Source organism: Electrophorus electricus, chromosome 13 (genome assembly GCF_041902795.1).
Source record: "Electrophorus electricus isolate QZ-2024a chromosome 13, ASM4190279v1, whole genome shotgun sequence".
NCBI classification, from domain to species: Eukaryota; Metazoa; Chordata; class Actinopteri; order Gymnotiformes; family Gymnotidae; genus Electrophorus; species Electrophorus electricus.
Genome location: NC_137509.1, coordinates 7,455,001 through 7,482,500, shown reverse-complemented (window position 1 = coordinate 7,482,500; position 27,500 = coordinate 7,455,001). Strand labels below are relative to the sequence as shown.

Sequence of the window (27,500 nt, the reverse complement as noted above, 5' to 3'; positions counted from 1 at the left end):
CGTAGGTTTCCTCCGGGCACTCTGGTTTCCTCCCACATCCCAAAGATGTACATGTTAGGTCGACTGGCGTGTGTGTGCATGTGTGTGTGTGTGTGTGTGTGTGTGTGTGTGTGTGTGTGTGTGTATGTGTGTGTGTGTGTGTGTGTGTGCATATGTGCCCTGTGATAAACTGGCGCGCTGTCTGGGGTTAGTGTGTGTGTGTTTGTGCGTGCGTGTGTGTGCCCTGTCCAAGGTTGATTCCCGCCTCGCCCTCTGTGGTCCCAGGACAGGCTCTGGCCCCTCGTGACCCTGAATTGGATTAGTTTAGAAGATGACCGAATGAATAAATTAATGAATTAATTAAATTTGTGCAATAAAAATGTTTGGGGGCATTCTGGGGAATTTTTTCTCATAATCCATTGATAAAGTGGTTTAAATGTAAAAGAAAATATTGTCTATCTGTGTAAGTGATATAATCAAGCTGGTTTTGGCACCCACAAATGTGAGGAGAGTAAAACTATCAGTAGAGCAAAGCCTCAGGGGCTTCTTTGTTTGTGACTGGCGGTTTAGTCATGCCCCCATTCGAGAGCTGAATACTGAGTCTAATTCCATGATGTGTTTTGCTTCAAGAGGAAAAAAACATTCATTAGGATGCTCTACATTCCATTTAATTCCAGCACTGTGTGTTCATTCATGACCCCTGGCAAGTCTGAATCTCACATTACAGAGAAGACCCAGCACAGACAGGAGGCAGGGAAACCAGCAGCCTCCAGTAGGTATGTCAGCTGAGTTATAAAGCTTAATAAACCATGTGCTTAAATATATCTATATCCCAGTGACATTGTGGATACGTTTTGGAAGTTTGAAGCTGGCTTGATTTCCACCAAACAACTGAAGATTTTCTGGTAACAAGAAAGGTGTTGTACATCCTCTACATTCTGTTTGTTAAACAATTCTGCATGTTCATGTCTCAGACACACACCTAAATGGCTCAGATCAGTACAAGTCAATTTTAAAAAATAACCTGTGACTTCCTATTGCATTATTATAGAATTTCTTATTGTATTATTATAGAAATATAACATTTAAAAATTCACAGGCGGGTGTGTTAAAAAAAGATTAAACGTGTGTGTGTGTGTATGTTTTTGCTAGAAAGGAAAGGGGAGTCTTTGTAATCAACAGACTGATATTCTTAAAACTGCTAAGACTGATATTCTTAACATTGCTAAAATTATAACTTCTATAGAGAGAAAACAATATAGCAAGGGAAGGAAAGAAAAAGAGAAAGAGAGAAGGGAGAGAAAGAGATTTCTTGTCAGTATGTTTAACGGCAGGCAGAGTGGAGTCTATAAATACTAAGACAAAGCTTTATGTATGTTAAAGGGCGTCAAGCTGAGAAAATGTTCACAGTGTATCTCTTGGTCCTGATTTCAGGGTGGTCATTTAGAGCAGGACGTACCCTTCTAAGAATGCCACACCAGGGGTGTGCCAGGGAGTAAAGGGAATCTCACCACTTGAATATATTTAATAGGAGCCCACAATAAATCAAAGGTGTAGTTGTACAGAATGTTTTGTGCCATTCCAGGGATTCATCATTAATTGATTTATATGTCTCTGCTAGGATGCTCTCATCACCCAAATATATATACATATAAATACAGGGAGGAGATTATATTATTAGTGAGTTATATCCTGACCTAAATTAGTCCACCGAAATCGTAAATTGTAAATTACTGCAGCTACAGGACAGGCATACCTAATAGAGTTCTTACTGAGTGTTTATATATCTTTTAGTTCAGTCTTGACTTGAGTGTCACAAAATTTGCTGTTTCTTCTTTTCTCAGCATACTGAAAGATGGGAGTGAATGCAGATCAGTTCCTCTACTTCTTCTGTCTGCTTTTTGTGGCTGGCTCTTGCAGTGCTGGTAGGATCCTAGTATTTCCTGAAGATGGCAGCCACTGGCTAAGCATGCAGGTGATACTGAAGGAGCTCCACACGCGGGGCCACAGCCTGACAGTGGTGCGCTCTTCAGCGAGTTGGTACATCCAGGACAGCTGCCCCATTTACACCTTTGTTACTGTTAATTACAATCAGATAGAAGATGTCGGCCCAGTTTTCTTCGAGACCTTGGTGCAGCGATCGCTGGCATTACAAAGGATGACGCCCATCCTGCGCTTTTTTGAACAGCAGAAAGACGTAACCGCTGTGCTGAAGTCATTCCACGGTGAAGCTCTTGGTTTGATCTCCACTATGTTGGATGACGCATCACTGATGGGACGACTGCAGGATGCTAAGTTTGACCTAATGCTAACTGACCCTGCTTTCCCTGCTGGGGTTCTTTTGGCCCACTATCTCCACGTACCCATGGTGTATAATGTGCGCTGGCTCAATGCAGGAGAGGCGCATGTGGCTTTGGCTCCTTCCCCTCCGTCCCATGTCCCCGTGTACAACTCACTGTTCAGTGACAGAATGGGCATCCTGCAGAGGACTGAGAATATCCTACGATACCTGGTCAGCGTCTTACAGGAGCACTTTGTTATCCTCCCCATTTACGACAAATTGCTCAAGCGCCACTTTCCGGCAGGGTCTGATCTGCTCACCATGCAGCGTTCAGCAGACATTTGGCTGATGCGTGTCGACTTCATCTTTGAGTTTCCACGACCTAGCATGCCCAACACAGTCTACATAGGTGGCTTCCAGTGTCGGCCTGCCCAGCCCATCCCTGCAGAGCTGGAAGATTTTATGCAGAGCTCTGCGGAGCATGGGGTTGTTGTCATGTCTCTGGGAGTCATGGTCACTTCCCTTCCCAAAGAAATCACAGAAGCCATTGCTGCTGCCTTCGCTAAGCTTCCTCAGAAGATCATTTGGAGGTACTTGGGTGAGCGACCTTCATCACTGGGTAATAATACCTTGCTACTTGAATGGCTTCCTCAAAATGATCTTCTGGGTCACCCAAAGACTTGTGCATTTGTGTCTCATGGTGGCACCAATGGTATCTATGAGGCTATCTACCATGGGGTCCCTGTGTTGGTTCTTCCACTTCTCTTTGACCAATTTGACAATGCAGTTCGACTGGAGGTTCGAGGAGCAGCTCGAGTGCTTGAGGTCGCCACGCTAACTTCAAGTGACTTTCTTGAAGCTATCACGGATGTCATTAAGAATCCCACTTACAGAAGCAGCATACAGAAAATGTCAGTACTTCACCGTGATCGCCCCCTATCTTCTCTAGATACTGCCATCTTCTGGATTGAGTATGTCTTAAGACACAAAGGAGCTCCACACCTGCGCTCAGAGGGGAACAATCTACCATGGTACTCTTACCACTGTCTGGATGTACTATTCTTTCTGTTAGTCATTATTTTAGCAGCACTTTGGGCCGCAGTAACTCTCTGTAGGCTGTTTTGTTGTAAGTCAGACAGGAAGCAAAAGATAGACTGAACTAAACCTGCGCCCACTGAACGTTTACAGATACTTGTGCATCTACCACAACAGTTTTGGTATGTTTCATGAAGAAGAATATTTCATAACTTGCAGAATAGATATTAGATTGTGGCCACATACACTATAACACTAGAATGTTACATGTTATAAAATATTGATTAAAATAGATTTAAGGGAAATACTTCTAATCATTTCATGGTAATTATAAGGAAAATATAAGAAAATTTGGGTAACTGTTGAACTGTACAGCAAAATTCCTGCAAACTTGTATATGATCAGATGACATGTATGCTTTACTATGATAAACATATTGTCACAGCACGGCCCCCTCCTCCCAGACGTCTCCCTGTGTGTGTGTGTGTGTGTGTGTGTGTGTGTGTATGTGTGTGTGTGTGTGTGTGTGTGTGTCTGTGTTCATTTGTATGGCCACGCCTTTCCTGTGTATCACACCTGTTCCTCGTTTTACGTCGTTACTAAGCATGTATTATAGTCTTGTTTAGTCATTGGTGCTTGTCTGTGTTTGACCCCTTGTAAGCCTGTGTGCTTAGCTGCTCTTCATTGGGTTATGTGTGCCAAATAAATGTCTCTGTTTTTCGTCTATGCATCCTGCCAAGCCTCCTGCGTTACATATATATTTAAATTTACTACAGTAATTTTGTAGAGCAGAAATACTACTCCATACAACATCTACATAGTTTGAATTCATGACAAGGATAATTTGGGTATACTTTTAGTCTTATAAGGGAATTTGAGAGCGTGTTTATGACATTGCCAGTGATTCTAACTCATATATTGTGTTTTAAATAATTTGCTTCAACAGTTACCCCAACCGTATTTTCCACATAATTACCAGTGTATGGTTACTATAAGATGCTAGTCTTTTAATCCATTTAATCCAAAATTTTCAAAGCTATAATGTTTTATAAACTTACTAGTATACCTCAATAATTTATCCATTTAAATTCCTGTCTTATTTCGTAGTTATTAGTCTGACACCATATTATGAAGCAAGTATGGTGAATTATTCAGTAAGTACACTCAAATTACTATGAAAGCTGTAGTTATGAGTGTGAAGAATGTAGCATCATAAAATTGTGCTCAACATTATATGGATGTCCTGTTGACTGCGTCGCACGGTTCTGTTCTGGTTCCATTCCGGTTTTTATCGGAGGTCATTCATACCTTCCTCTTCTCATTTAGCTGCCACATCTGATCTGTGTAAGGTGTGGCTGTCTGCAGTGTCAGATGCAGTAAACACACATACGCACACATAAACCAGGCATAAATCTAGTGGCCTAAGTACGTCAACTTAATTCATCAACTAAAGTTTATCGACTACAATGACATTTAAATGCCCAAACCGAGCTATATGACACCCACCATGACCATTACATTTAAAAACTTCAACTGTGTTTTGTATATAATCGCCAGTCACCTGCTGGTGACAGACTGTACTGGCACATAAGGACACCAGTCTGAACCCAGAGCAGTGACACAGGGAAGGAGGTCCTTGAGCACGTGAGCATGCAACGAGCGCAACATGAGGGGCTGTCACCTGGTCTCTCAGCAGCTCTTCCGTCTGCAGGAACCGCTCGGCCCAGGTCATATCGCTCCCCGACAGGCGACAGGGTGGTTTTGTTCTGCAGGAGAAAGGCCGCAGGATGTGGCTGCTCAAAGGCATTAGAAGTGGCTTCCTGCCTCGGGAAATTATCACCAAAAAAATAAAAAATAAAAATGAGACAAGCCTCTTGTTGTGGGGCAGACAGGGGCGCACACTACCCCCTCACGCATGCACCAGGTTCCCCACACACTGAGCTGCAGTCTCTTGTCAAAGGCAGATGTGAGGTGAGGAGAAATATTTGCATGGTCCTTTACATCATAATGTTTTATATATACATAAATGTGGTCATCAGTTAGTTGCATTGTGTAGTTTTGCAGTATTGTAGACTACAACAGAAGTTGCACAACATAAGCTAAGTAACTTGATCTTTCCCACAGGATTTTCAGCACAAATGCAAGGGGCTGATGACTGTAGTGGCTGAGCCCAACACACAATGCAGGGCGAACAATAGCTAGAGATTCAGAGCTTCAAATGTCTTTCACATGTCAAAGCCACAAAATCATGTTTCTAAGTAAGTAACTTCTATATACACTTTATCAATGCATAATGTTTTAATATGTGTTTCATATGTTAACTGTATCTTACTGCAAAGCTAGTTAATTCACAACTACTGCTGGCATTGCTATAAAGCAGCACTTTGATGCTGCGCAGTACAGGATATGCTGAATGGGTTCAGGTGAGGCCACTAGTTTCGCTGATTCTTTCCACAGACCTGACAAATGGGAGCTGCCATCTTCCCCTGGAGATAGACAGAGCTGGTCTAACTTACATTTATAGCCTGGCCTTCTCTCTGGGTCTCCCATCCAACCTGCTCTCGCTGTGGGGATTATACCAACTGGGCCGCTCAGGTGGGGGTGGCTGCCAGCTTGTTTACATCCTTAACTTGTTGCTGTCAGATCTTCTTCAGTTGCTGACATTGCCTCTGTGGATCCTATATCTACAAGGAGCTCACCACTGGCCATATGGTTCTATCACCTGTCAGCTAGTTGGTTACGTCTTCTATGTGAACGTCTACGCAAGCGTTTTCTTCCTGTGCCTTATTGCCCTGGACCGTTTTATGGCCATCGTCTACCCTCTAAGCAGCCGTGGTCTGAGAAAAGTGCAGCTCGCTGCACTCTCAGGGGTAGTAGTTTGGACCTTTACCTTTCTTTTCTGTCTAATCGGCCTGTACCCATCTGTGTTTGAGCCCCAGCATGGCTTGTGTCTGGAGCAGTATCCTGTCAGCCCAAGATATGCCTACTTTAAGATAGCCACAGTGGCACTGGGTTTTCTGATGCCCTGCTCTATACTGGGGTAAGTAGCTGACCAGAGACAAGACAGCATGTCTGAGTGTGTGCTTAGTTGCTCTATGCCACTATGTTTTTGTTTGTGACAGAACCAATATGGTCTAAATTGATTAGGACACTAAAAATGTGTTTTGGAAAAGTGTTTAAAACCACTGATATGATGACATGGAAATCAAGATACAAAACACAGATAAAAGCATGACTGTCTCGTAAGAGGAATGTAGACTAGTACAGAAATCTATTCCAGTTGTTTGATAACCTGGTCAATTTAAAAACTTGCACCTTTGGTTCTTGGTGCTCTGGTGCCCTGGTCTCTCACAGGTATACTTCTGCCAGAATTGGACTAACACTCCGCAACTCCCCTTCTGTCTCCGACTACGAGCGTCACAGAATCATGGGTACCTTGGCAGTCATCACTATTATTTTCATCGTGGTCTTTGGTCCCTACCATATGGTCAGTGGATACAGGTTTGTAGCACTGCTGCTAACAGAAGACCAGTGTGCCCTGGAGCGCTCTGTCTACCTGTGGTACCGAATCTGCTATGGACTCACCAGTCTAAACACCCTACTAGATCCCCTTTTCTATGCATTCCTCTGTCACGATGCACGCCTCAATCTACGCAGGTCACTCCCCTGCTTCAGAACGCCACCCCCCACCTTGCCCACCCAGGCCTGAGGTTCATGACCTTTGATCCAAAAGACCAGCGAACTTGTAGAGCAAATGTCCCCATGTGCAGATGTCCCCATGTGCAGATGTTAATCTGTACTGGCTCTTTTCTGGAAGGCAGGTTTTTATGAGATGACGTTGATGCAGCTTATCAGGTGTCTTTGAAGAATGACCTGTCAAGGTTACGATTGCATCGGTCTGCTCGTTGGGACTGCTGGTATGTAGGCTGTGTGGGCTCTGTTGTGCACTGATTTTTGTTCACGGTCAGTTTTTGTGTGATGACAGCTAGGCAGCCAGCTGTTGCAGGCAATGGAGACTAACGGATCAAAAACATATCATGCCATATTTAACATTTCAGTATGCTTAAATTGTTCAGGTATATAGAATTTTGTGTTCAATATGAGTCCAAAAGTAGCCAGCGGTCTAAAAGTCTTTTTTGTGTGCGTAAGCAATGAAGCTTATGACATAATTGTTTGGGACTTTAGTTTATTTTGCTGCTACAGCAACTGTAGTTGCTTTATACTGGTGTATACTAGTCATTAATTATTAGCAAAACTTCAATGTCTACTTTGGCTGTTCGCAGCCGGCCATTGCCTGTTGAGGTTATATACATAAGTGTTTTTCTTTTTCACTCTCTCTATACTAGTCAAGTAGTTTTTTGAAGAAACAGTCTCTTTGTAGCAACTATACTTGAATAAAGGTTTCCAGAGCTATCAACTGACAAACATATATAGTTCATTTTATTTTATGCTTTTATACAAGGTAGTGTTCTGAATTCCATTTCCAGAGTCAACAAGCAAAACCCAAGGTCTGTACTTTGTATAAATTCAAGCTTGATAATTAACAAATTAGAGAATGAGTTTGTCAGGTCTGCTAGAACAGGAAAAACAGAAACCTTCCCAAAAAAGCAAGTACCCAGAGTTGGAGATGAATCTCACTTACATAACACCTTCACTATGCACTATTATGAATATTTATTTATTCAAAGCGCCTCTCAAGTGGATAGGTAGGCCCTACAGCCCAAAGTGTCCCATGTACAACGTGTGTAGGTAATCCTCCAGCTGTTGATCACATGGTCCGTTTCTGAGCACAGAACCTCAGGTGCATTGATTCGGGTGGCAGACCACTCTCAGGCCAGCAGTAGCTCTAGCAGCACGGACACACTCATACTAATGCATAACCTGCTACCCTGACAATACCATGTCAGCGTTGTGAATGGACTGTCCTCCCAGTAATAGCCTGTCAGACGTGGCTGAGTTGCCAAAGACTGACCAGTGACGAGTATGACGGAGAACAGCACCGAATGGTCTAAAGTAGCAATTATACACCAGTAAAATGCATCTGTGTGAATATAAAAAATGGTCAGTGATTGTGAGCACAAGGTACATGTTTCTAACAAAATAAATACATACTCAGTATGGACATCCAAGTATGACATCTACAGGACAACGTGTGCCTCTCCGAGAGAGACACAGTAGAATATTATGCTTGCACTACTTTTATTGGTTTATTAGAAAGTGGCTGGGAATATTTCCTAATTACAATTTGTGTAATTATAGGAAAATCACCTTTTGGAAAGGAAAGGCTAAGATTTACATTTGTAAGTTTATTTTTCCCTTTCTAATTTTTTTTGTTTTGTAGTAGTAAGATGTGACTGCTGAATGCTGAAAGAACTTGGTTGGTAGAGAAACCAACAAAAAACTGAGAGAAATAAGACTGATAGTGCATTAACAAGAGTTTAAAGGGATTAAAAATGAATATTCACTCTAAATGTAAGCAAGATAAGTCTAGCTGTAAGAAAACAAACACAAAAAGGAATTAATTTTTGTTGAATGAATTTGGAATGTTTTGTTTATTTAGATTACAGAAAGTAACATTCTCCTTTAAGCTGAGACATCTTATCTGTGAAAAAAACCTTCTACGGCTACTATATGGAACCACTAATTCCAGCCATACCAGAAGCAGTGTGTGTGTGTGTGTGTGTGTTTGTGCATCCATGCATGTGAGCATGTGTGTGTGTGCATGTGTGTGTGTGTGTGTGTGTGTGTGTGTGCACGCGCGCGTGCATGTGTGTGTCTGTATGTCCGTGCATGCATGTGTGTGTGTCTCCGTGTGTGTGTGCATGCATGCAAGTGTGCATGTGTCTGTGTGTGTGTGTGTGTGTGTGTGTGTCTGTGGGGTTGGGTGTGTGTGTGTGTGTGTGTGTGTGTGTGTGTGTGTACGTGCATGTGCATGTGTATGTGTGTGTGTGTGTGTGTGTGTGTGTGTGTGTGTGTGTGTGTGTGTGTATGCGTGCATGCGTGTGTGTGTATGAATGTGTGTACATGCATGTGTGGGTGTGTGTGTGTGTGTGTGTGTGTGTTTGTACGTGCATGTGCGTGTGTGTGTGTGTGTGTATGAATGTGTGTACATGCATGTGTGGGTGTGTGTGTGTGTGTGTGTGTGTGTGTGTGTGCGTGTGTGTATGCGTGCATGCGTGTGTGTGTATGAATGTGTGTACATGCATGTGTGGGTGTGTGTGTGTGTGTGTGTGTGTGTGTGTGTGTGTGTGTGTGTGTGTGTGTGTGTGTGTGTGTGCGTACATGCGTGTGTGTGTGTATGAATGTGTGTACATGCATGTGTGGGTGTCTGCTGGCTGTGCCTTAAACCAAACTTCAAGCCCATCCAACTCTTTAAACTCTACTCCTATTGTAGCCTTTTTTGTTTTCAGTAGTGAACTAACTGAAATCTCTGTGCATGCTCTCTGCTTAATCTCAGACTAGCCTAAAAAACTGAATCTGTCAACACCACGTGTAGGCAACGGTTTATACTGGGACATGGCAGACAGAGCTATGTTGCCCTCTACTGGTGTTAACAAAGATCCCAAGAACAGGTTCACAAAGCTGACAATGAGGGTCTGTGTTTTCAGCCAGGCAACACAGCTGACATCTGACTTTATTTTCATGACTTGTTTTGCACATAGAACTATTGACAAGCTTTGAATACACACACAAAAAAAAAAAAAACAAAAAAAAAAAACAACCAATATTCAAAGCAGCTCTTAACTGTGATTTATCAATTATTTTGACTTGTGCTAATTGAATTCATATGCATGTTCACACATCTGTAACAGAATGTAAGAGAATGTAACAGAGTATAACAAAGATTAACAGACTGTATCAGGGATAGAATAACCTCTATGCTAAACTTACAGCTATCTCTACCATGACCCTCTTATGATCTGTTATACTTTTTTCTGGGCCTACTTCTATAAAACTACTTTTCATGCAACACTGTATAGTACACTCTGATGAAAATACATTTGGTTCGGCTTTGCTGTTGTTATTGCTGTTTTCATTGTTTTCATTATTTCATTGTCTTCACTAGTAATCATTTTCCCACTGTAATAAAAGGTCATAATAAGATAATAGCATGATAATTACTTTGAACACCATTTTAAGGAAGATCTCAACATTAAAATGCCTTCTGGAAATGTATCTAGGCGTTCTGTTGTTATATCATGAACAACTGTGAAGTCAGCTGTCAGTAATGAGCAGCAAACCTGCATCAATGCTAATGTCAGTCAAAGACGTGACTTTACATCCTGGATCTGCCTAATGCCTGGAAGAATGTTATTACCTCAACATAAATTAATTATAGGTCGTTTTACATCATTTGTCTTTTAGAGTATATTTTTCCGAAGTATTTATTTAGGGGGTAAAAAATTATGAAAAATATACAGAAGCATGATAATCTCTGATCCATAATGTATGATTATTTTTCTTGGCAATTCAAATATGTTTGGATACACAAATGGTTTTGTGAATTGGTATGGATAGTGAAAAGAGTCACCTAAATTTAGTATGAAGAAACTACAACCAATCGGTAGTGCAGGCACTGGGTTTGTATTGACCAGCCTCCATTGTCTTCACCAATGAATAATACGCTTATTCTGGAACGACGAATGTGCTGTCCAATCATAGACGGCAAATACCAGTATGGGCGGACTTTTGCAGTAGTAGGGGCGGGACATTTGGGGGTCATTCACACTCGCATTTTCACTCTGACGGCGTGCGCTCGAGGGGACGGGCAACAGGGGTAAAAGGAGTTGCCGGGCGATAGCACAGGACAGCACAGCGGCTTTCAGGGTGGAGGCTTTTTTTTTTTAAGCTAATGGGTTTTTGAAACATTTAAGACGACTCCTACATACAGCGCAGTTACGAATACCACAGTGTATGCAGCGAATTGCTTACTGCGTTACTTAGCTACCACCCCGGCAACTGAGGCAGAGGGTGTCGGTGATAGCTAGCTGATTAGCTAGCGACCGAGCTAGCTGTTTGCTAACATCGCGTCTACACCATCCTCAGGCATTAGCCAGCGGTCCTCAGCAAGAATCAGGTAGCGAGCTAGCTAACCTTACGCTAGATCGGTGTTGTTCTCAGTGCAAACGACGCAAGTGGGGGCTCTTGCTAGCTATCAAGCTACCAGTGGTTGGCTAGCGTTAAAGCTACTGAGTTCACTTGTCCGACGGGCAGGGTGTCAGCTAACTAACTGCTGAAATCTCTTGCCGCTCAGCCCCCCGTCGTCACCGTTGCCCTTCTCGCTCCAGCCGAAACACTGGAAATCCACAAGCGGCCGGACAACGGCGAAGGGCCAGCGAACCTGGGGGTGGTGGTGGACTCGCACATTGTCGGAGCGCCTGTAGAGAGGCACAGTCGTGGGGACGTAAAGGCGGCTATGGATGGACTGGCGGTGGAGGTGCGCGGCTCGAATGGGGCCTTCTATAAGGTAACTTAATTGAAACACTACTATCATAAGTTAAACGTATCCTGCACGTTCATCCCAGTGCGTTCGCACGTGTTGGACGACTAGAGGGTTTTTTTTTCCGGGCCTATTAATGAGATGAGATTCGGTATCACTTCTCTGAGGAGGCCCGAGGAGTGATGTGGTCGCTTTCGACAGCTTTTGCTTTTCTCTGGTACGGGTCAGAGTTAGCCATTGTGGTGCACGCTTGTCACGGCCTCCTTGGATTTTATTCAGTCTCAGAGCATGACTGGTAGCGAGCTAAAAACAAAACACCGCTAAGGCGGTTCGTCGGTCATCTCTGAAAAAGGTATCCTTACGACACGGTGCTCTAGACCTAAACGTTTTAAACATTGTTGAATAGTAATGTTAAGTGTATGATGTTTCATATCAGCAAATCTCGCCGAATAGATCCGTTCATGGGACTAGTCGCTTGTCACTATTCCCTTGCATTCGGCTTAACTCGGATATGAAGATGTCGACGTCATTCTACCCAAATCTTCAAAGATGATTTTTATTAATAGAGCTGCATCATTCAACCTAGCTGTTGGCAAAAGTGTGGGATTGCTTGCTGTTCCGACCAATGTTCCCCGTTGGCTTCAGCATTGCCCAGACTAGCAGGTTTTGGTGCTAGTCAGCTGGTTACTTGGTTGAGAGGTATACATCACAGTACTAAATCAGTGTTTTCAAAAGGAGACCCTCTTTTCTGATGACATTCAGTCATCGAGGAGCATCTCATCTAATGTTTTGATTCTGGTTCAGGCACTGAGGGAGCATTTGGATTGTTATTGTGGGTATCTTTGGGCTGGTTATGTCACAGGTTTCATGCTTGCTGTAGTAGAGCACATGTTTTACACTGTGCAGTGACGGTGGCTGTCTAGAGGTTTGTTTATGAGGGACCAGAGCAGGTGGGAAAGGAACAGGTGATCTCAGCCCTGACACTCAACACGCCCTGTCTTTCTCACCACCCCCCTCTTGCTGCTCAGTGGTATCTCCACTATTGAACTGACTGAATCCGACGTGACTCTGTGGGGGAGGTACTTCACAGGAGTTAATTTAACACTGGTGCTGTTGCTGTCTACTGACCCCCTCTCTGCTCTTCCTTCCTCCCTTCCCTGTTTGCCTCTTTTTCTTTCAGTAATTGCACTTCTCACCTAATCCTATGACAGTTTGTTCTTCTTGCTTCGCTCCCCCATCTCTGTCCACCTTTCCACACCTTGCTCCCTGCTTCTACTTGTTTGGGTGTTTCACTTCAAATCCTGTTTCGTTTCAGCCAGTCCAAAAACTTTAGCCCTTAACACAAAATGTTGTCACATCATTCTTGTTTTTTGGGACGACTACCTAAACCTTCATCTGAAACCTAAACCTTCTCCTGTTTTTCTATTTCTATGAGAATTCAATACAGGCTTATTGAATACAGGGTCGATCCAATATTTGTACTCAAGCCATGTTCAGTTTGTAAATGTCATTCAAGAGTAAAAGTAAGTATATGCTCTCTTTGCTTTGTCACAGCAAGCATGTAATGGCTATATAATTTTTGTAAGTGGATTACAGCAGTGCTTCATTTTACTCATGTAAAGAAAAGGGTAATGGGCTCATTGGAACTATATTATAGAGCAAACATTTTGTAGTCCCTGGTGCTCACGCAAATGTTTGAATTCCCAAGGGGTAGCAGCTAAATTGAAAATGGTGGTCAATCGGTTTAAGCTGTCCTCATCTTAACAGTTATTTGGGAGTTAAAGAGTAGACTACCCTCCTAGGCATGGGTTTCGAGTCAGGTACTCCAGAACTTGGGTGCCCCTTTGGCTTCTTTATGGCATTCGCCTGGCCACTGTAGTCTCATGGTCATGAAGTTCCACTTCTGACCTGTCAGCCGTTGCTGCCCCGTGTCACCCTTCCCTGGAGTCCTGCTCCCAGAAATCTTGGACTAAAAAGGGGCTTGGCTGCATTCTCTTGGTGGAGGTTCTGCAAGTGGCTACTGTAATGCACAGGATACACGACAATATATACTGCTTTGTAGGCCATAGACCTGCATTTAGGGTTAAATACTTTAGTCTCTTTCTGCGCTGTCAGCCTGCTTTTCATAAATTGTTTATCCAAAGTGTTTTGTTTGTTTTCTTTTCAGATATCGCAAACCACCTGATCTATCTATGTCAGCCTAAACATTTAACCTGCAATACCTACTGTTTCTTGACCAAGTTAGTTGTATGTGTAGCAGACAATATGTAATTTTAGGCCCACACATATCTGTGAATACACATTACCTTGAAACCTGTGACCATTCATTCAAGCATGTGAGCTATAAGTTGTCTTATATTGTCTTTTCTCCTCCTCCTCCTCCTCCTCTCTCCTCCTTCCCTGCCCTATATTAGGGAGTGTCACTGTGCCAGGGCTTTCACTGCCCCTCCCCTGTATGAGACTGTTGGACAGGGGGGCAGGGGGGGTGTACTTAATACATCTGTGGGCTGGTACAATGAATGAGGAACAGATTTTGAGATATAAGGTCTTTGCTCTGTGTCTCCATCTTTCTCTCTTTATCTCCTAATGATGGTAGACTCTCCCTCTCCCAACACGTGGTTCATTTTCCTTAGTGGTCACATGGTAACGGTGACATGTGCATGAATGACCGTTTCCACACTCGTGTCGTGGGTGGGTTGGAGAAGGGACTCCCTAGATGAAGGCTCAGCCTGTGACCAGAGATGCCTGCATATGGAGCAAGAGTGCTATGTTCCACCTGCTTCTCCCTCAAATGGCTCAATCATATTTCTTGCATCATATGCTGCAATAAGCTCTCTCTTGGACATATTTGCTTTGCTTGTGCTCTATAGTTTTGCTAACTTTTTGATTCTTTTTATTTTATTTTTTGGGGCCCGTGGGGGTTTGGTTGAAGGTTTGCTGTGTAAGCAGTGTTGCCTTGATTGACCACTATTGCTCTAAACCCTAATGCACTCTAAATTGCACTTTGTCCTTTCAGGGGTTCATCAAAGATGTCCATGAAGACTCCGTCACAATAGTCTTTGAAAACAAGTAAGTTCACTCAGCTTTCCTGGTTGCAGCTAATCACTCTGAATGGCAGCATGACTGGCCGATACAAGCCTTACACAGGCAACCAAAATAAACCGCTGACCGAGATACCGAGGAGTTTGGGCCCAGTTTAACTCTAATGCCTCATTAAGCATAGCACCTACAAGTGTGCCTCTCTGCTGGCAGTTATCGTCACTCAGAACCCTTAACTCAACACATGGTACATTTTCACACTGCCCTGACCTTTCACTTGCCTCCCCCTATGGAATTAGTCTCTCTCTCCTTCTCTCCCTCCTTCACTCTGTCTTTACCTCTCAGCACCTGTGCTAGCTCCTGTTGTTCATACTTCTACTTCCTCCACTTTTCCCAGAATCCCTTGCCCTTCTCCTCCCTCCGCTGCTTCCAGCTCGCTCACTCTTGCCTGATCTCTTGTCTCCCTCTCTGCTCTTTCGCTGGCTTTCTGTGCTTCTACTGCTCTCATGTCTTGCAGTTTCTCTGTCAATCCCTCCTTCTGTCTCTCTGTTTCTTTCTGTCTCTCTACATGAGGGTGGGCCAGAAATAGCCCTTTGAGGTATGTGGATGGGGGGTGGGGCTGGAATGATGTCCTCACCATTCTTGGGAGGATTCCGTACCCGCGACCACCAGTACTGCAGTCATTCTCCTGCGCGCTTGTATCAGTGTGTGTTTGGCTCAAATATTTGGTGTCCTTTAAGATGTATAGTATTCAGATGAATGTGAAGGAATGAGACAAAGTTGAGTACATGTCAAAGGGAGAAACAACAATGGGTACACCCGTAGGTTTTTGTTTTTGTTTGTTTTTGTTTTTGACTAAGCATGTTTAAGCATGACTTGCTCTCCTAGCTGTGGATGTTTGTCTGAGTGTGTGAGTGAGCAAGACAGGCATTCACACTCTCCCCTGCGTTCTTTCTGTCAGACCATTTCTTGGAGCCTTGAGGAGCATCTTGCACTCTGCGTCCTTCTCTTTCTGTCTTGGGTGTTCCTGATTGAACTCAACCTCACATCTGTTAAATATGCAGAGGGAAATCGTTCTCGTCATACTGCCTGTTCCCTATGGGGAACAGACAGGAACAAGGGACTGAAAAGTGACAAGATGTCTTGGTAGTAGCATAATCGTGTGTATGTGTGCGTGTTTGTCCTCTTTAATAGCTGGCAGCCAGAAAGACAGCTGCCATTTACCGACGTGAGGTTGCCGCCGCCGACGGACTACCACAAGGACATTGGCGAAGGAGAGGAAGTGGAGGTAGGACCACTGCCTCCAGACTGACACCCTACAACACAGAACCATTACCTCCTGCAGGCTCTGGGACCACCTCGTTTCACTGTCTTCTCCAGCTGACAGCTGCTGGGAGTTGCAAAAAGAGGGGAGGTGCCATTTTGAGAGTGCTATTATAGAAAACATATGGACAGTTAAATTCTTGCTGGTCTTGATTTTACCTGAAGTTTCCATCCTAAGATGCTGTTAAGTTTTCTCCATGTTCATCTAAATCAGTGATGGATGTTACTGTGTTTTTTATTTTTCTCTTTTTTTTTTTTTTGTTCAAGCATGTCCTTCCTTCCAAACCAAAAGTTGCCTGAAACACACTGAGGCATCTGATGTGCACGGGAGTCATGTGTACATGTTTTCTTCATGATCTCCACTGATACTATAAGCTCTTGGCACTTCCAGAAGCAGGCACAATCATACACACAAACTCTTCACGCTCACCACCTTGTTTTTGTTGTGTGTCAGGTGTACTCCCGCGCTAACGAGCAGGAGCCATGCGGCTGGTGGCTGGCGAGGGTGAGGATGATGAAGGGCGAGGTGAGTTGGCGACCGATGGGGTAGCGCTGGGTGCATATACACCATGTGCGCTTGAGACTGTGTGTGCATGTTGGATTTCAGTCTGTTTCTTATTTATTCCACTGTGGTAGTTGAGCTGCTGTCAGAGTGGTTATCTCACAGCCATATGTGACTCTTTACTATAAGGACATACTGCAAGTTCCTCATATTCACAAGTAGCTTCGCACCAGATCTTTCCAAACTCTAAGCTGCATAGCACTCTGAGGAGATTACTATAGGCTTGTAACCATGCAGACTTCCAAGTGGTTACTGTGTAGCATAGCAACAGGGGTGGGGATTGGGCGGGGGGCTCATTCTGCCCTCATACTTCTGCCAACCACTAAGGCCCTGGACTGTGGTCAGCACAGGGGTCTGCTGAGTCTTAAACGTGAATCCCAGTGCTGCAAAGCTGTGCTTTAGCCATGTGGCCCTCAGGCCTTGGCTGGGAGCATTGATTGGCAGCACTTCAAGCCCTTTGGGAGCCCATCTCAGCCTAATAACACAGATGCATGCAGCTTTGACCTAATTACCCATAAACTCACCACTTAGGGCATATGACTTCATCAGTGATAACAGAATTACACATCCCATACACAAGCTACAGCAAATATGACCCCAAATAATTGAAATCTACACGTGTCCATGTTCTGACAGGCCTGTAAATCATTCAAATTGATCTGAGTACTCGAACTTGAAATCAACAAATATGGTGCTGAGGTTACCAGTTGCCTCTGGGAGTGACACCACAGCAGAGGCCCGTTTGCTGTCTCAGTGGGACACAGGCACGCATGCATGCTCTCCAGCGCAGGCTTGATGCATGACTGAATGGTGTGCGTGCGCAAACAAGCATGGAAGGTGGCAGGTGCTGCCTGGGGCGAAGCCAGCCTAGAGCAAAGAGCTTGGCTTTCCACTGAATGGCCCCTGTGGTTCATGGCGAGCGTTTGGGCCAGACACGTTTCATGCACACATGTGCACTCGCCGCCTGTCTAATTGGGTTAGGACAGCACACTGGGTAATGCAGCAGAGCAAGACAGGCTCTCCTAGTGTAACGCGGTGCCCTGGCAGCTCAGGTGCCCTCTGCCTCCCCCCACCACGGAGCCCATGGAGTCATACTGCACACGCACGCTTATTGGCCATATCGGCGTATTACTGTGTCGGGCAGTTCCCCTTTCTCCCTGATCTGAGATCAGTTGTGCATTCTCTCTCATAGTGGTTTACTGGATCTGAGGATGTATCATACTGCAGCATGTGGCTAATGAATGGGTTAATATTGTCACAGACAAGCTTGGCAAATGAAATGGAAATCTTCCCACTCATTGTCTTGCTGCTCTGCTCTGACTGGACTGATTATTGAATGGGCCTTCTTGGTTAGGCCAAAGCTTAACCATATGAATGATCTTCCTGATTTCCTATGTGCCTTTTGCCCATCATGTAGAGTGTGTTTTAGAAGGGTACAATTCCTTCACACTTTTGCAAGTTGTTGTTCTTGTGGGGGTTTTTTAAATAAGTTTTACTGTGATTTTATGTGAATGTTACTACATTACTATTACATATGTTTTTATTAACAGTGAGTAGTAGTGTTTCTAGGATGCTTTTCATTCATTTTTGTTCAGAAACAGCCCTCCTTCAGTGTGGTTATTAATGATGTGGATGGGGAGTTGTATTTCTGCATGTGTAGTCGTGCTGCGTCCAAGCTCACAGGTGGAGCTGGCGCAGCTGCGTTGTGGCTGCTGGCTGATGCTTGTCTGTGCTCCTCAGTTCTATGTGATCGAGTACGCTGCGTGCGACGCCACATACAACGAAATCGTCACTTCTGAACGAATCCGGCCAGTGAACCCCAACAGTCCTGCTTCTCACGACACCTTCCACAAAGTCACCATCGCCGTGCCTGAAGACCTTAGAGAAATGTGAGTGTGACACAAGCACATGCATGTGTGCTCACCCTCAGGTTACCGGAGTTGACTTACTGATTGGGACAGTAGCAGGGGTGGTGAGGAGGGGTAGATCTGAATTGACAGTGAATCAACCCACTATTGATTTTTGCCCTTGATTTTGAATTTGGCAGCTGTTTAAACGACTACATCCACAAAGACTTCAGGAAAGCAATTGGAGCCAACTGCATCTTCTACAACACTTCAGCACATGAACTGATCGTACTGGTCAGTACGCTCTCTGTCACTCTCGCCAACTCTATCACTTTCTCGCGCTTGTTCCTCTCTCTTTCTGTCCCTCCTCCTTCTTCGAGCGCGAGAGTGTGTTTGTGCATAAGCGTAACAGTACGTGAGCTGGACATACCCTTTCTCTGCAGTCCACCAACGAGTCCACAGTGAAGCGTGCCACACTCCTGAGTGACATGCACTTCCGCAGCATTCGCACCAAGCTCATGCTCATGTCCCGCAACGAGGAGGCCACCAAACACCTGGAGGTATGCTTGTGTGCGCGTGTGTATGCGCGCACACACACACACGCGCGCGCACACACACACACACACACACACAGTACCCACACCCAGGCTAACGTCTCTCCTATACCTCGCATGTGCCCCAGACGAGTAAGCAGTTGGCGTCGGCCTATCAGGAGGAAGTGCGAGTGCGGGAGGATCTGATGGGTTTGGCCATCGGCTCCCACGGCGCCAACATTCAGCAGGCCCGCAAAGTGCCCGGTGTCACTGCCATCGAGCTTGAGGAGGAGAGTTGCACCTTCAGGATCTATGGAGAGGTGTGTGTGTGTGTGTGTGTGTGTGTGTGTGTGTGTGTGTGTGTGTGTGTGTGTGTGTGTGTGTACACGTCTAACATATGGATGATGGTAAACAGTGTTGAGAATACTGCTCTGTGTTCTTTGTGAACTGAGGTTTCATATGCACTGCCTAAAGTTAACTTTTATATTATGAATATCCAAAAACCCCATATAGCCTGAGGGAACTGGATGGCAATCCTTGATTAACGCCCTCATTCAGAGGACAAGGACGCATTGAGTGCAGTGTGTTTATGTGTAAACTGCAGTGAAGGTGCTGCTGCTACTGGAGCACCTGCTGCTTACTTATTGGATTTACTGTGCAAAAGCATCGTCATGTCTGCAGCAGCATGAATAGGCCAGAATTACAGTCTGTTCCCAAATATTGCTGCTCGACGTTTGAAGTAGCTGTGAAATGGCTGCATATGCGCTCTCTCTCTGTCTGTCTGTGCAGTGACTGCGTATTCACTTTCTTTCTGTTTGTCACTCTCTCTTTGGCAGTGACTGCATATGTCTGCTCAGTCTCTTTCTTTCTCTTTGTCTCTCTCTCTTGGCAGACCCCAGAAGCTGTGAAGCAGGCCAGGGTGTATCTGGAGTTCAGAGAAGACTCGTTCCAGGTGCCCCGGCACCTTGTCGGTGAGTCCACAGACTGCCATCGGAACGGATGGATGTGGATGTGGCACTCAGGCCAGCTGGAGTGCGGCGTGGTGCTGGGCTGGTGCGCCTCTCCTGTGTCCTGTAGCTGTTCTCCTGGCCAACTGCAACAGCACAACTTTCCCAGAATTCAGCACAAGCTGACAGCTTCCTTTTCAACTCCCAGCAAAAATGGTGGACAAAGTCATTTATAAGATGAAGCAATAAAATACTTTACAATGTTTAATTTGTCAGAAACTCAGCACGGTTCTGTATTCAGTTCAAAGCAAAGTTAACGTACAAATCACCAAAGAAATACCTTTAGCTGGATGCGTGGTATTTGCTACTGAGGAGAAATATGTTTAGGGTTGAAAAATCTGCTCCTTGTTCTTCCCTCGTGATGCAAGTGCTCATTTGTATAAATAAATGATTTTTAAAAGTTTTGAAATGGGAACTTGAATACCCAGAAATGCCAGGTACAAACGTGGGCAGCGTTCTACATGGTCACAATCTCATTGGGTGGGAATGCTACTGTAGAAGGAGGTGGCGCATACTTTAATGTCTTCATCTGTATGTTTTAATTTCCCAAAACCTTCATCAGTAAAGCCCCTCTGTCTCAACACAGGCAAAGTTATTGGCAAAAGTGGCAAAATCATCCAGGAGATTGTGGACAAGTCAGGTGTGGTGCGGGTGCGAATCGAAGGGGACAACGACAAAAAGCTGCCCAGGGAAGAGGTAGGCAGTCAGGGGCCTGGCAGTGCAGACGCTGCCTCCAGCCAAGAGGTAAACGACCTGCTAAATCCGTTCCTCAACACCACCCCCTTAACACCCCCAACACACTGCGCTAGCTCTAACAGACATGCAGACGTGTACATCCCATTGTTTTTAAGCTTTTAAGCTTCTTTTTCATATTCCATGATTGACCCATGTCCTGATGTTTTGTATTGAAGACTGCTGCTTGCTGTTCATGTCTTGTGGTGTTTTCTCTTGTTTGTTCTCTCTCTCTCTTTCTCTCTCTCTCTCTCTCTCTCTCTCTCTGTCTCTCTCTCTGTGTGTCAGGGTATGGTTCCTTTCATCTTCGTAGGAACCAAGGAGAACATCAGTAATGCCCAGGCTCTGCTAGAGTATCATGTGGCCTACCTACAGGTTAGCCTGGATTCCGCCGCAAAGACAAAACCCAACCTAATCTAGCAAGCAACGTGTACTGTGTATAGTTTCTTCCAGAACCAAATCCTTCGTAGTCAACAACAAGCAGTGTATTCTGTGTAGTTTTTAGGGAGCAGTATGGTCAGTATTCAAATGGTTACTCAGATACACATTTCTGATTACAGGATTTAATCAGCATTCAGAAACATATTCACTAATGGCCATTAACTATTACAGTGTAGATCTCTACAACATAAAGCAAACACTAAAAGGTCTTTTTAGTCATTTATTTATTTCAAGTATTTTGGAAAAAATAGTAAGCTTGATGCTGCACTTTCTGAGATTTAATCACTACTTTTACAAATAGTATTAATTTCATCATGTCTGTCTTGATAGTTTTAATTAGTCATTTTGGAATCATCTTCAGCTCTGTACATCATCCGGGACACATCTAAAAAACGTTTTCTTTTTTCCAACTTCCTACAAATTATTTGATGAAATATTATATTCTTATGTTAATTAAATTAATTATTATTGACTATATTCTTAAGCGACAAGTCCAGACTTTCAGGGGGCGGTACAGAGATGCTACTCAGCCATGTTAGATCGCTGTGTTTAGTTATCCATAGTGTTGGAAATGGCAGCACTTTCTAGATGAGACACCAAACCTCCGTCGTCATGGAAGGGTGCCGATCGCACACCTCTCCTTTAATCACCAACTGCTGCTAAAAATAGCCCCAGCGCCCTGCGGGGGGCAGGGGGCAGGAGTGGGGTAGTTTGGGGGTGGTAGGTTGTGGGGTGGATTAGGTGCTGCGGGGCCCTCTGCTTCTCAGAATAGCCCCCGGTGTTCTCCAGGACACCCCTCCTCCTGCCCTCAGCTGTCGTTTGAACAGCCCAGCTGTCGCGTTTTGCAGCGACATCTTCTCCGCCGCTCACGCTGTGGTGCACATGCACACACACCCCTCGCTCAAACCCACCTTGGCTGCCTGCTGACAGTGCACTTTAGCTCCTCTTAATGACCCTCCCTGCCAGTCCTCTCCAGTGGTGGTCTGCATTCCCTCAGGACCCGCAGGGTACAGCACAACGTCTCGCCACATGGGACAAAATGTCAGGGTCACGAGCGGAAGAGAGTTAACCAATCCAGGGCATGCTAGAGCAGGCATGCTACACATTCAATGGGTATGTGTAGAAAAGTCCTGCAAATGAAGAATAAATAGTGTATTATTTTAATTTTCACTTAATATCAATCATGTAATAATTAGCATGCATACATAAAGAAATAACATTAAAATAATTAATCAGAAAGGAATGAACTCATTCTAAATAGTCAGTTCCAGTCAACACAGGAAGTGCATTATTGTGCTGTAGAAAGGACAGAGCCTGCTGACAGTCAGTCAGCCTCCACTGTGGGAAGTGCTCTAGAGAGAGGGCAGTACAACACAATGAAGCCAACTAAAGACCAGTCTGCCATATGCCAGCGATTTCCAGTCATGACGATCACAGATGGAAATCAGTTACTGATAGCTGATGTTGATAAATGTCAGAAAGCCACACGTTGGGTACCTTTTGGTTTTTAAAGTATGTCCACAGTTCCAAGGGACCAAACAAAACATTATCCTCCAAGTTCATTAAAGGGACAAATGACTATTTTACAACTATTACAACTTTTACAACTATTTTACACAGTCTCTTTTCGGATCTTTTTCAAACTATAGGCTGCATCTTTATTTTTAATGAGCTGGTTAATGTAGATAGCTTATCTTTTTGATATGCATGTTTATAGAGGCCACTTACATTTGTATGGGTATTTTATGTTTATTTTATATCTGTAGAAATGCATAGCATACCAAAATAAAAATTTTGTATTTTATTTCTTGAGTTGCATTTATTAAGAATAAACAGGCTGGGAATAACAAAAGTAAATTGGCCTTATGTCCGCTAGCTATATTACTTCAGGAAAAGTAAAGTTTTGCTGATTTTTGGTGAGAGTACGTGGGAGTGGGATTTAAAACATCACTCCCATGCAGACCTCTTCTTTCCATTTCCATTTGCACTCTTCTCTGTCCCCCTTCTTATTGTTTTGCTTCAGATAATCCTCTCATCTTATCCTTATCAGCATATAGATCTTTCGTGCTATTTGTTTCCTTTTTCATGTAGGACTGTATGTCAGTGCAGTTTCCTTCTCTCCCTGTCCCTGGTAGGAGGTGGAACAACTCCGTCTGGAGCGACTGCAGATCGACGAACAGCTCCGGCAGATCGGCGTGGGTTACCGTGCAGCCCCGAGCCGCGCTGGTGCCGCCGGTGCCACGGAGCGCGAGCGCGGCTACCTGACGGATGAGAGTAGCAACTCCCTCCAGACTTCACGCACGTACGGTGGGCGTGGCCGCGGACGCAAGGCCAACAGCTCTTATTCCGGTTATGGTGAGCTTACTGCCCCTCGCATCTCCACATGTGCTCCATAAACATTAAAAACACACACGGAGGTGCACTAAAAGATGACCATTAGAGTAGAGTCATCCTTAACCATAACCCAAGAGAGCAAAAGAATTCTCCTTGCACAACTTTTCGTTTTACTCACCAAGCTTTACCCTAATAAAATAATTAATTAGTTTTATTTAAGCTGCTGTTGATTTGAAAAGGAACATTTAGGCCTGTGTACTTACTTTACCTCAGCTCCAAACACTTGAATGCTTTCATCAGCCTTTTAGTTGCCGGGTGTATTGGGAAGTGTTAAAAACGTGGTCCAGACGTTCTCCAGGATTAAAACCAGCAACTTCCACACCGGTGCTGCCTGCTCAGGCTCTGCTCTGCTGTTTGCCCCCGGCAGGAACAAACTCCGAGATGTCCAATGCCTCTGAGACGGAGGAGCTGGGTGAGCGGGAGCCGAGACCCCGCGGAGTGGGTGGCGAGGACAGAAGTGCCAGGAGAGGGGGTCGCGGCCGTGGCAACAGCGCGGGCAGGGGTCGTGGAGGCCCTGGATCCCGCGGCGCCAACACCATCAGCTCAGGTACGCGACTTAACCGGCTCATCCGAACGTGTGTTGCAGTGTGAGCCTATGCAGTTGTTTATGCGGAATCTCTCAATATGTGCACTTTATCTGAAACTCTACCCCTTTTTCTGTCTGTCTGTCTGTCTGTCTGTCTGTCTCAGTGCTGAGGGACCCTGACAGTAACCCATACTCCCTGCTGGAGGGTGAGGGTGATATGGGCGGAGACACAGACGCCAGTGAGAGCACGGGTGGCAACGATCGCAGGAGACGCTCTCGCCGCCGTCGTAATGACCAGGAGCCCAGTGTCATGGACGCGGCCGCCAACGAATCTGACAGCCAGGCTGCTGCCAGCGAGAATGGATTGGGTAAGGTGGAGAAGGGGCGGGGGGTTGAGCTCCGATCGGGGTAAGGTGATGCTTGTCCCTGTCGCAGCGGTCGAGGGAAGCTGAATGTGCCCGCTTGCTTTTTAGAGGAGGAGGGCAAGCCACAGCGCCGAAACAGAAGCCGCCGCCGCCGCAATCGTGGCAACCGTCCCGAGGGAGGCTCCGCCAGCCGAGACAGACAGCCAGGTGAGAGAAAGAGGTGGACAAAACCTTAAACACTAAGCAAATGCTGGAATTTCACATGCAGGCTTATGGCAGTAGTGTTAGAGATCTGCTTATACATGTATAACAGAGTAAGGGGCGCCTGGCTACATTCCAGCCCACCTCAAACATTTGACACGCGAGTCATTTTTGTTGTCGTTTGCAGTTACCGTGGCTGACTTCATCTCTCGTGCAGAATCTCAGAGTCGACAGAACCTTCCGGCAAAGAAAGAAGAAACACAGCATGCTTCCCATACTAAGGTACACAACCTATAAGAACACATCACGGAAGGAGTGAGTTCAGGGCTTCTCTTTATGGGCTGTTTCAGATGAAGTCCTTTTATATGTTGTGTAGTTCTCTAGTTGCCTGTGTATTTAGATGCTGTATTGAAAAAATGAAGAAAAACTGGCTCAGTGCTGGGTCCACAGTGCATGATGGGCTTTAGCAGTAAAATATAGGCCATTCACATGTCAACTCACTGACTTCCCTCAACAGGAGAATGGGACTAGTGTGAAGGAAGAGCGAGCCCCCTCCAAGCGTTCCCCTAGCAACGGCGTAGCATCATCTGGGGAGGCTCTGACCCTGGTGAACGGTGTTTCGTAAATTGAAAAATACAAAACGTCGTCTCACCCCTCAAGACCCACGTCTAGAGCAAGACACTACGGCGATCTCTGTCCCTGCTTGCATTTACGTAAACCTTTAAACAGACAAGTGAAAATCGACTAAAAATCTTGAATTCATACGAGATTATGAGCAGAAAAAGAAAAAGATACAAAAAAAGACACGCATCTACCTAAAAACACGTAACGGTGTATGTTTATCCTATCTATCAGTACGTAGTGCTTATTTAAGACAAGCTTGCCAAAAAAGCTGGTGGATACGATTCGAAAATCTGACGTAACTAAACACAGGACGTGACTATTTGTTACTTTGGAGAAATGTTTTTCCGTTTTGTCACTGTCGTCGTTGTTTGTTTTTGTTTGTTTGTTTGTTTCCACTGGTGTGGGATTGTGGTCACACTCCCAAACAGATGCATCTCTGAAGCAGTGTTAGTGGCAAGGGGAGGAGCTAGCCGAGAGGCGGTAATGTGGGCGGAGCCTCGTGTTAGTAACAGTTGAGGCCTTTGGTACTCTGAGATTAAGGGTGTGTGAGGACAAGGAGAGACATTGTGCCTTGAATTTGAGAAAAAAAAAACAAAAAAAAAACGAGTATTCTTTGTTTTGTTCATGGGACGGAAGATACTGTTCTTTTTTTCTGAGACGAGACATTTAAGAAACCAGTTGCTGGGTTAGGCTTGAAAAGGAATAGAAAATTGAATACTAATGCCAAACATGAAATTAAGAACACTCATCTGTAGTAGGAGTTATGAACTGAACAGCGTTTATTGTGCGTGTGTGTACGAGTGCGTTGGTATATGTGTAGTTGTTAGCAATGCAACAATAGAACATAAATTCGGAGAATCGTGAAATAATGTCAAAGCCTTCCCTGCAGAGAGGGAGGAAGCCATGCAGCCAGTCGGGTTGAATGAGAGGAGAGGAATGGGTGTCCGCTTCTCCCTGTCCTGCGCGACAGGAGCAGACAGGCGTGGCTGTGTTAAGAACGGCCCTACAAACTGAACCAACCAGGGATGGACAGTTACAAACCTGCAGACCCAGCGTGCTAATTTCAGCCTGAACTGATATCCAAACAAGCTTCAGTGCCTCTAAGCCCCCCCACCCCAAATCCACAGCTATTTTTGGAGGAGGGAGAGCGGAAAAGTGATCTTGTGGGAGAATGATTAAAAGTAATGCACACAGTTGCAACTTTCATACCATGTTAAAATGTGGTTTACACACTCGATACATGCTGAGAGATAGCAAAGTTGATGACTCCTCAATGGTGCCCCCTACTGGTTGGGGATTTTACACAACTTGAGCAAGAAGGCGCATTGTAGGGGGAGTAGCACAGCCTCAGAAAATTTGAGAGTTACACACATACATATGAAGGTATTTGAGGACATACAGTCAAATATGATCACTATACAGTTTAGACTTCCCATGTCTCTTGGCAAGGAGGCTTAAACGTGAAGTTCCTGCAAGGTGACTCGGAGGCCAGGCGACTGGGTCGTTAAAACTAATCGAGGTGTCTGGTGTCTGCTGTTCCTGATTGTTGCAGTCAAAAAGACACAATTGGGAGAATCCCATCTCCCTTTTGGCTCATGTTGTTACTGTCATCTTGGTTTATGCTCTCAAACTTTTTTGGTTGTTCTTTTCACATCATAAAAATGAATAAAATGGAGGTGAAATAAATTATTTCTGGAATGAGCCCTTTATTTGTCTGTTTTTATTATGATGTGATCAGCTAATTTAGCTTTGGAAGCCCTAATTCTCATAGTCATCATACTAGACTTGTCTTAAACAACCCTTGTCATGGAAAATGGAACTTCCCCTGCTTTGTTGAAAGACAAGTAACATATAAATATTCTTAAAGTTGAAAACATTTGCTTCCCCAGTCCACATATGGAATCAAATCTGCAAGGACAGTCCATTTTGAAATCATTTTCTCTGATGTCATGATATGTAAATGAATTCATCATTGCCTTTTCAGTCTGTAGCAGGTTCATCCCATCCACTAACATTGCAGACATGTTTCAGCTTTCACTGCTTTTTCAACGAGGCACAATGCATGGCAGCCAATCAGAACAGCGCTTGTTACTGTTTTAAAAGGTGCATAATATAAACACCCTCTAATTCAGTTGGAAAATGGTTTCCTTAAAGTGAATTATGACTGTTGT

General features: G+C 44.6%; 2 protein-coding genes across 8 annotated transcripts; both read left to right on the top strand.

Annotated features, from left to right (window-relative positions):
• Positions 1-664: 664 nt before the first annotated feature.
• si:dkey-165a24.9 (UDP-glucuronosyltransferase 2C1) lies at positions 665-9,575 on the top strand. 4 transcript variants are annotated; one of them, XM_081694999.1, is made up of 4 exons: positions 665-755; positions 1,824-5,266; positions 5,420-5,553; positions 5,753-5,864. In XM_081694999.1, the coding sequence occupies exon 2, from the start codon at positions 1,835-1,837 to the stop codon at positions 3,416-3,418; it is 1,584 nt and encodes a 527-aa protein (XP_081551125.1). In that variant the 5' UTR covers positions 665-755; positions 1,824-1,834; the 3' UTR covers positions 3,419-5,266; positions 5,420-5,553; positions 5,753-5,864. The 4 variants fall into 4 exon arrangements, with proteins under 4 accessions (XP_081551125.1, XP_081551124.1, XP_081551123.1 ...); XM_081694998.1 differs by having other exon boundaries at positions 714-884; XM_081694997.1 differs by having other exon boundaries at positions 714-896.
• Positions 9,576-11,027: 1,452 nt separating this feature from the next.
• fxr2 (FMR1 autosomal homolog 2) lies at positions 11,028-27,030 on the top strand. Of its 4 annotated transcripts, XM_027026466.3 has the most exons (18): positions 11,028-11,372; positions 11,550-11,762; positions 14,752-14,804; positions 15,969-16,062; positions 16,552-16,623; positions 18,400-18,548; positions 18,707-18,800; positions 18,950-19,066; positions 19,189-19,359; positions 19,932-20,010; positions 20,633-20,790; positions 21,067-21,153; positions 23,355-23,574; positions 23,981-24,160; positions 24,304-24,507; positions 24,613-24,711; positions 24,893-24,987; positions 25,223-27,030. In XM_027026466.3, exons 2-18 carry the CDS (start codon positions 11,712-11,714, stop codon positions 25,328-25,330), a joined length of 2,031 nt encoding a protein of 676 aa, XP_026882267.3. In that variant the 5' UTR covers positions 11,028-11,372; positions 11,550-11,711; the 3' UTR covers positions 25,331-27,030. The 4 variants fall into 4 exon arrangements, with proteins under 4 accessions (XP_026882267.3, XP_026882268.3, XP_081550898.1 ...); XM_027026467.3 differs by having other exon boundaries at positions 11,028-11,762; positions 20,633-20,742; XM_081694772.1 differs by having other exon boundaries at positions 11,028-11,762; positions 24,923-24,987.
• The last annotated feature ends 470 nt before the right edge of the window (positions 27,031-27,500 follow it).

Coding starts and splice junctions, on each gene's coding strand:
- si:dkey-165a24.9 (XM_081694999.1), top strand. CDS start 1,835: ATGGGAGTGAATGCAGATCAGTTCCTCTACTTCTTCTGTCTGCTTTTT.
- fxr2 (XM_027026466.3), top strand. CDS start 11,712: ATGGATGGACTGGCGGTGGAGGTGCGCGGCTCGAATGGGGCCTTCTAT. Junction 24,161..24,303: donor CGCCAACACCATCAGCTCAG/GTACGCGACTTA, acceptor TGTCTGTCTCAG/TGCTGAGGGACCCTGACAGT. Junction 24,508..24,612: donor TGCCAGCGAGAATGGATTGG/GTAAGGTGGAGA, acceptor CTTGCTTTTTAG/AGGAGGAGGGCAAGCCACAG.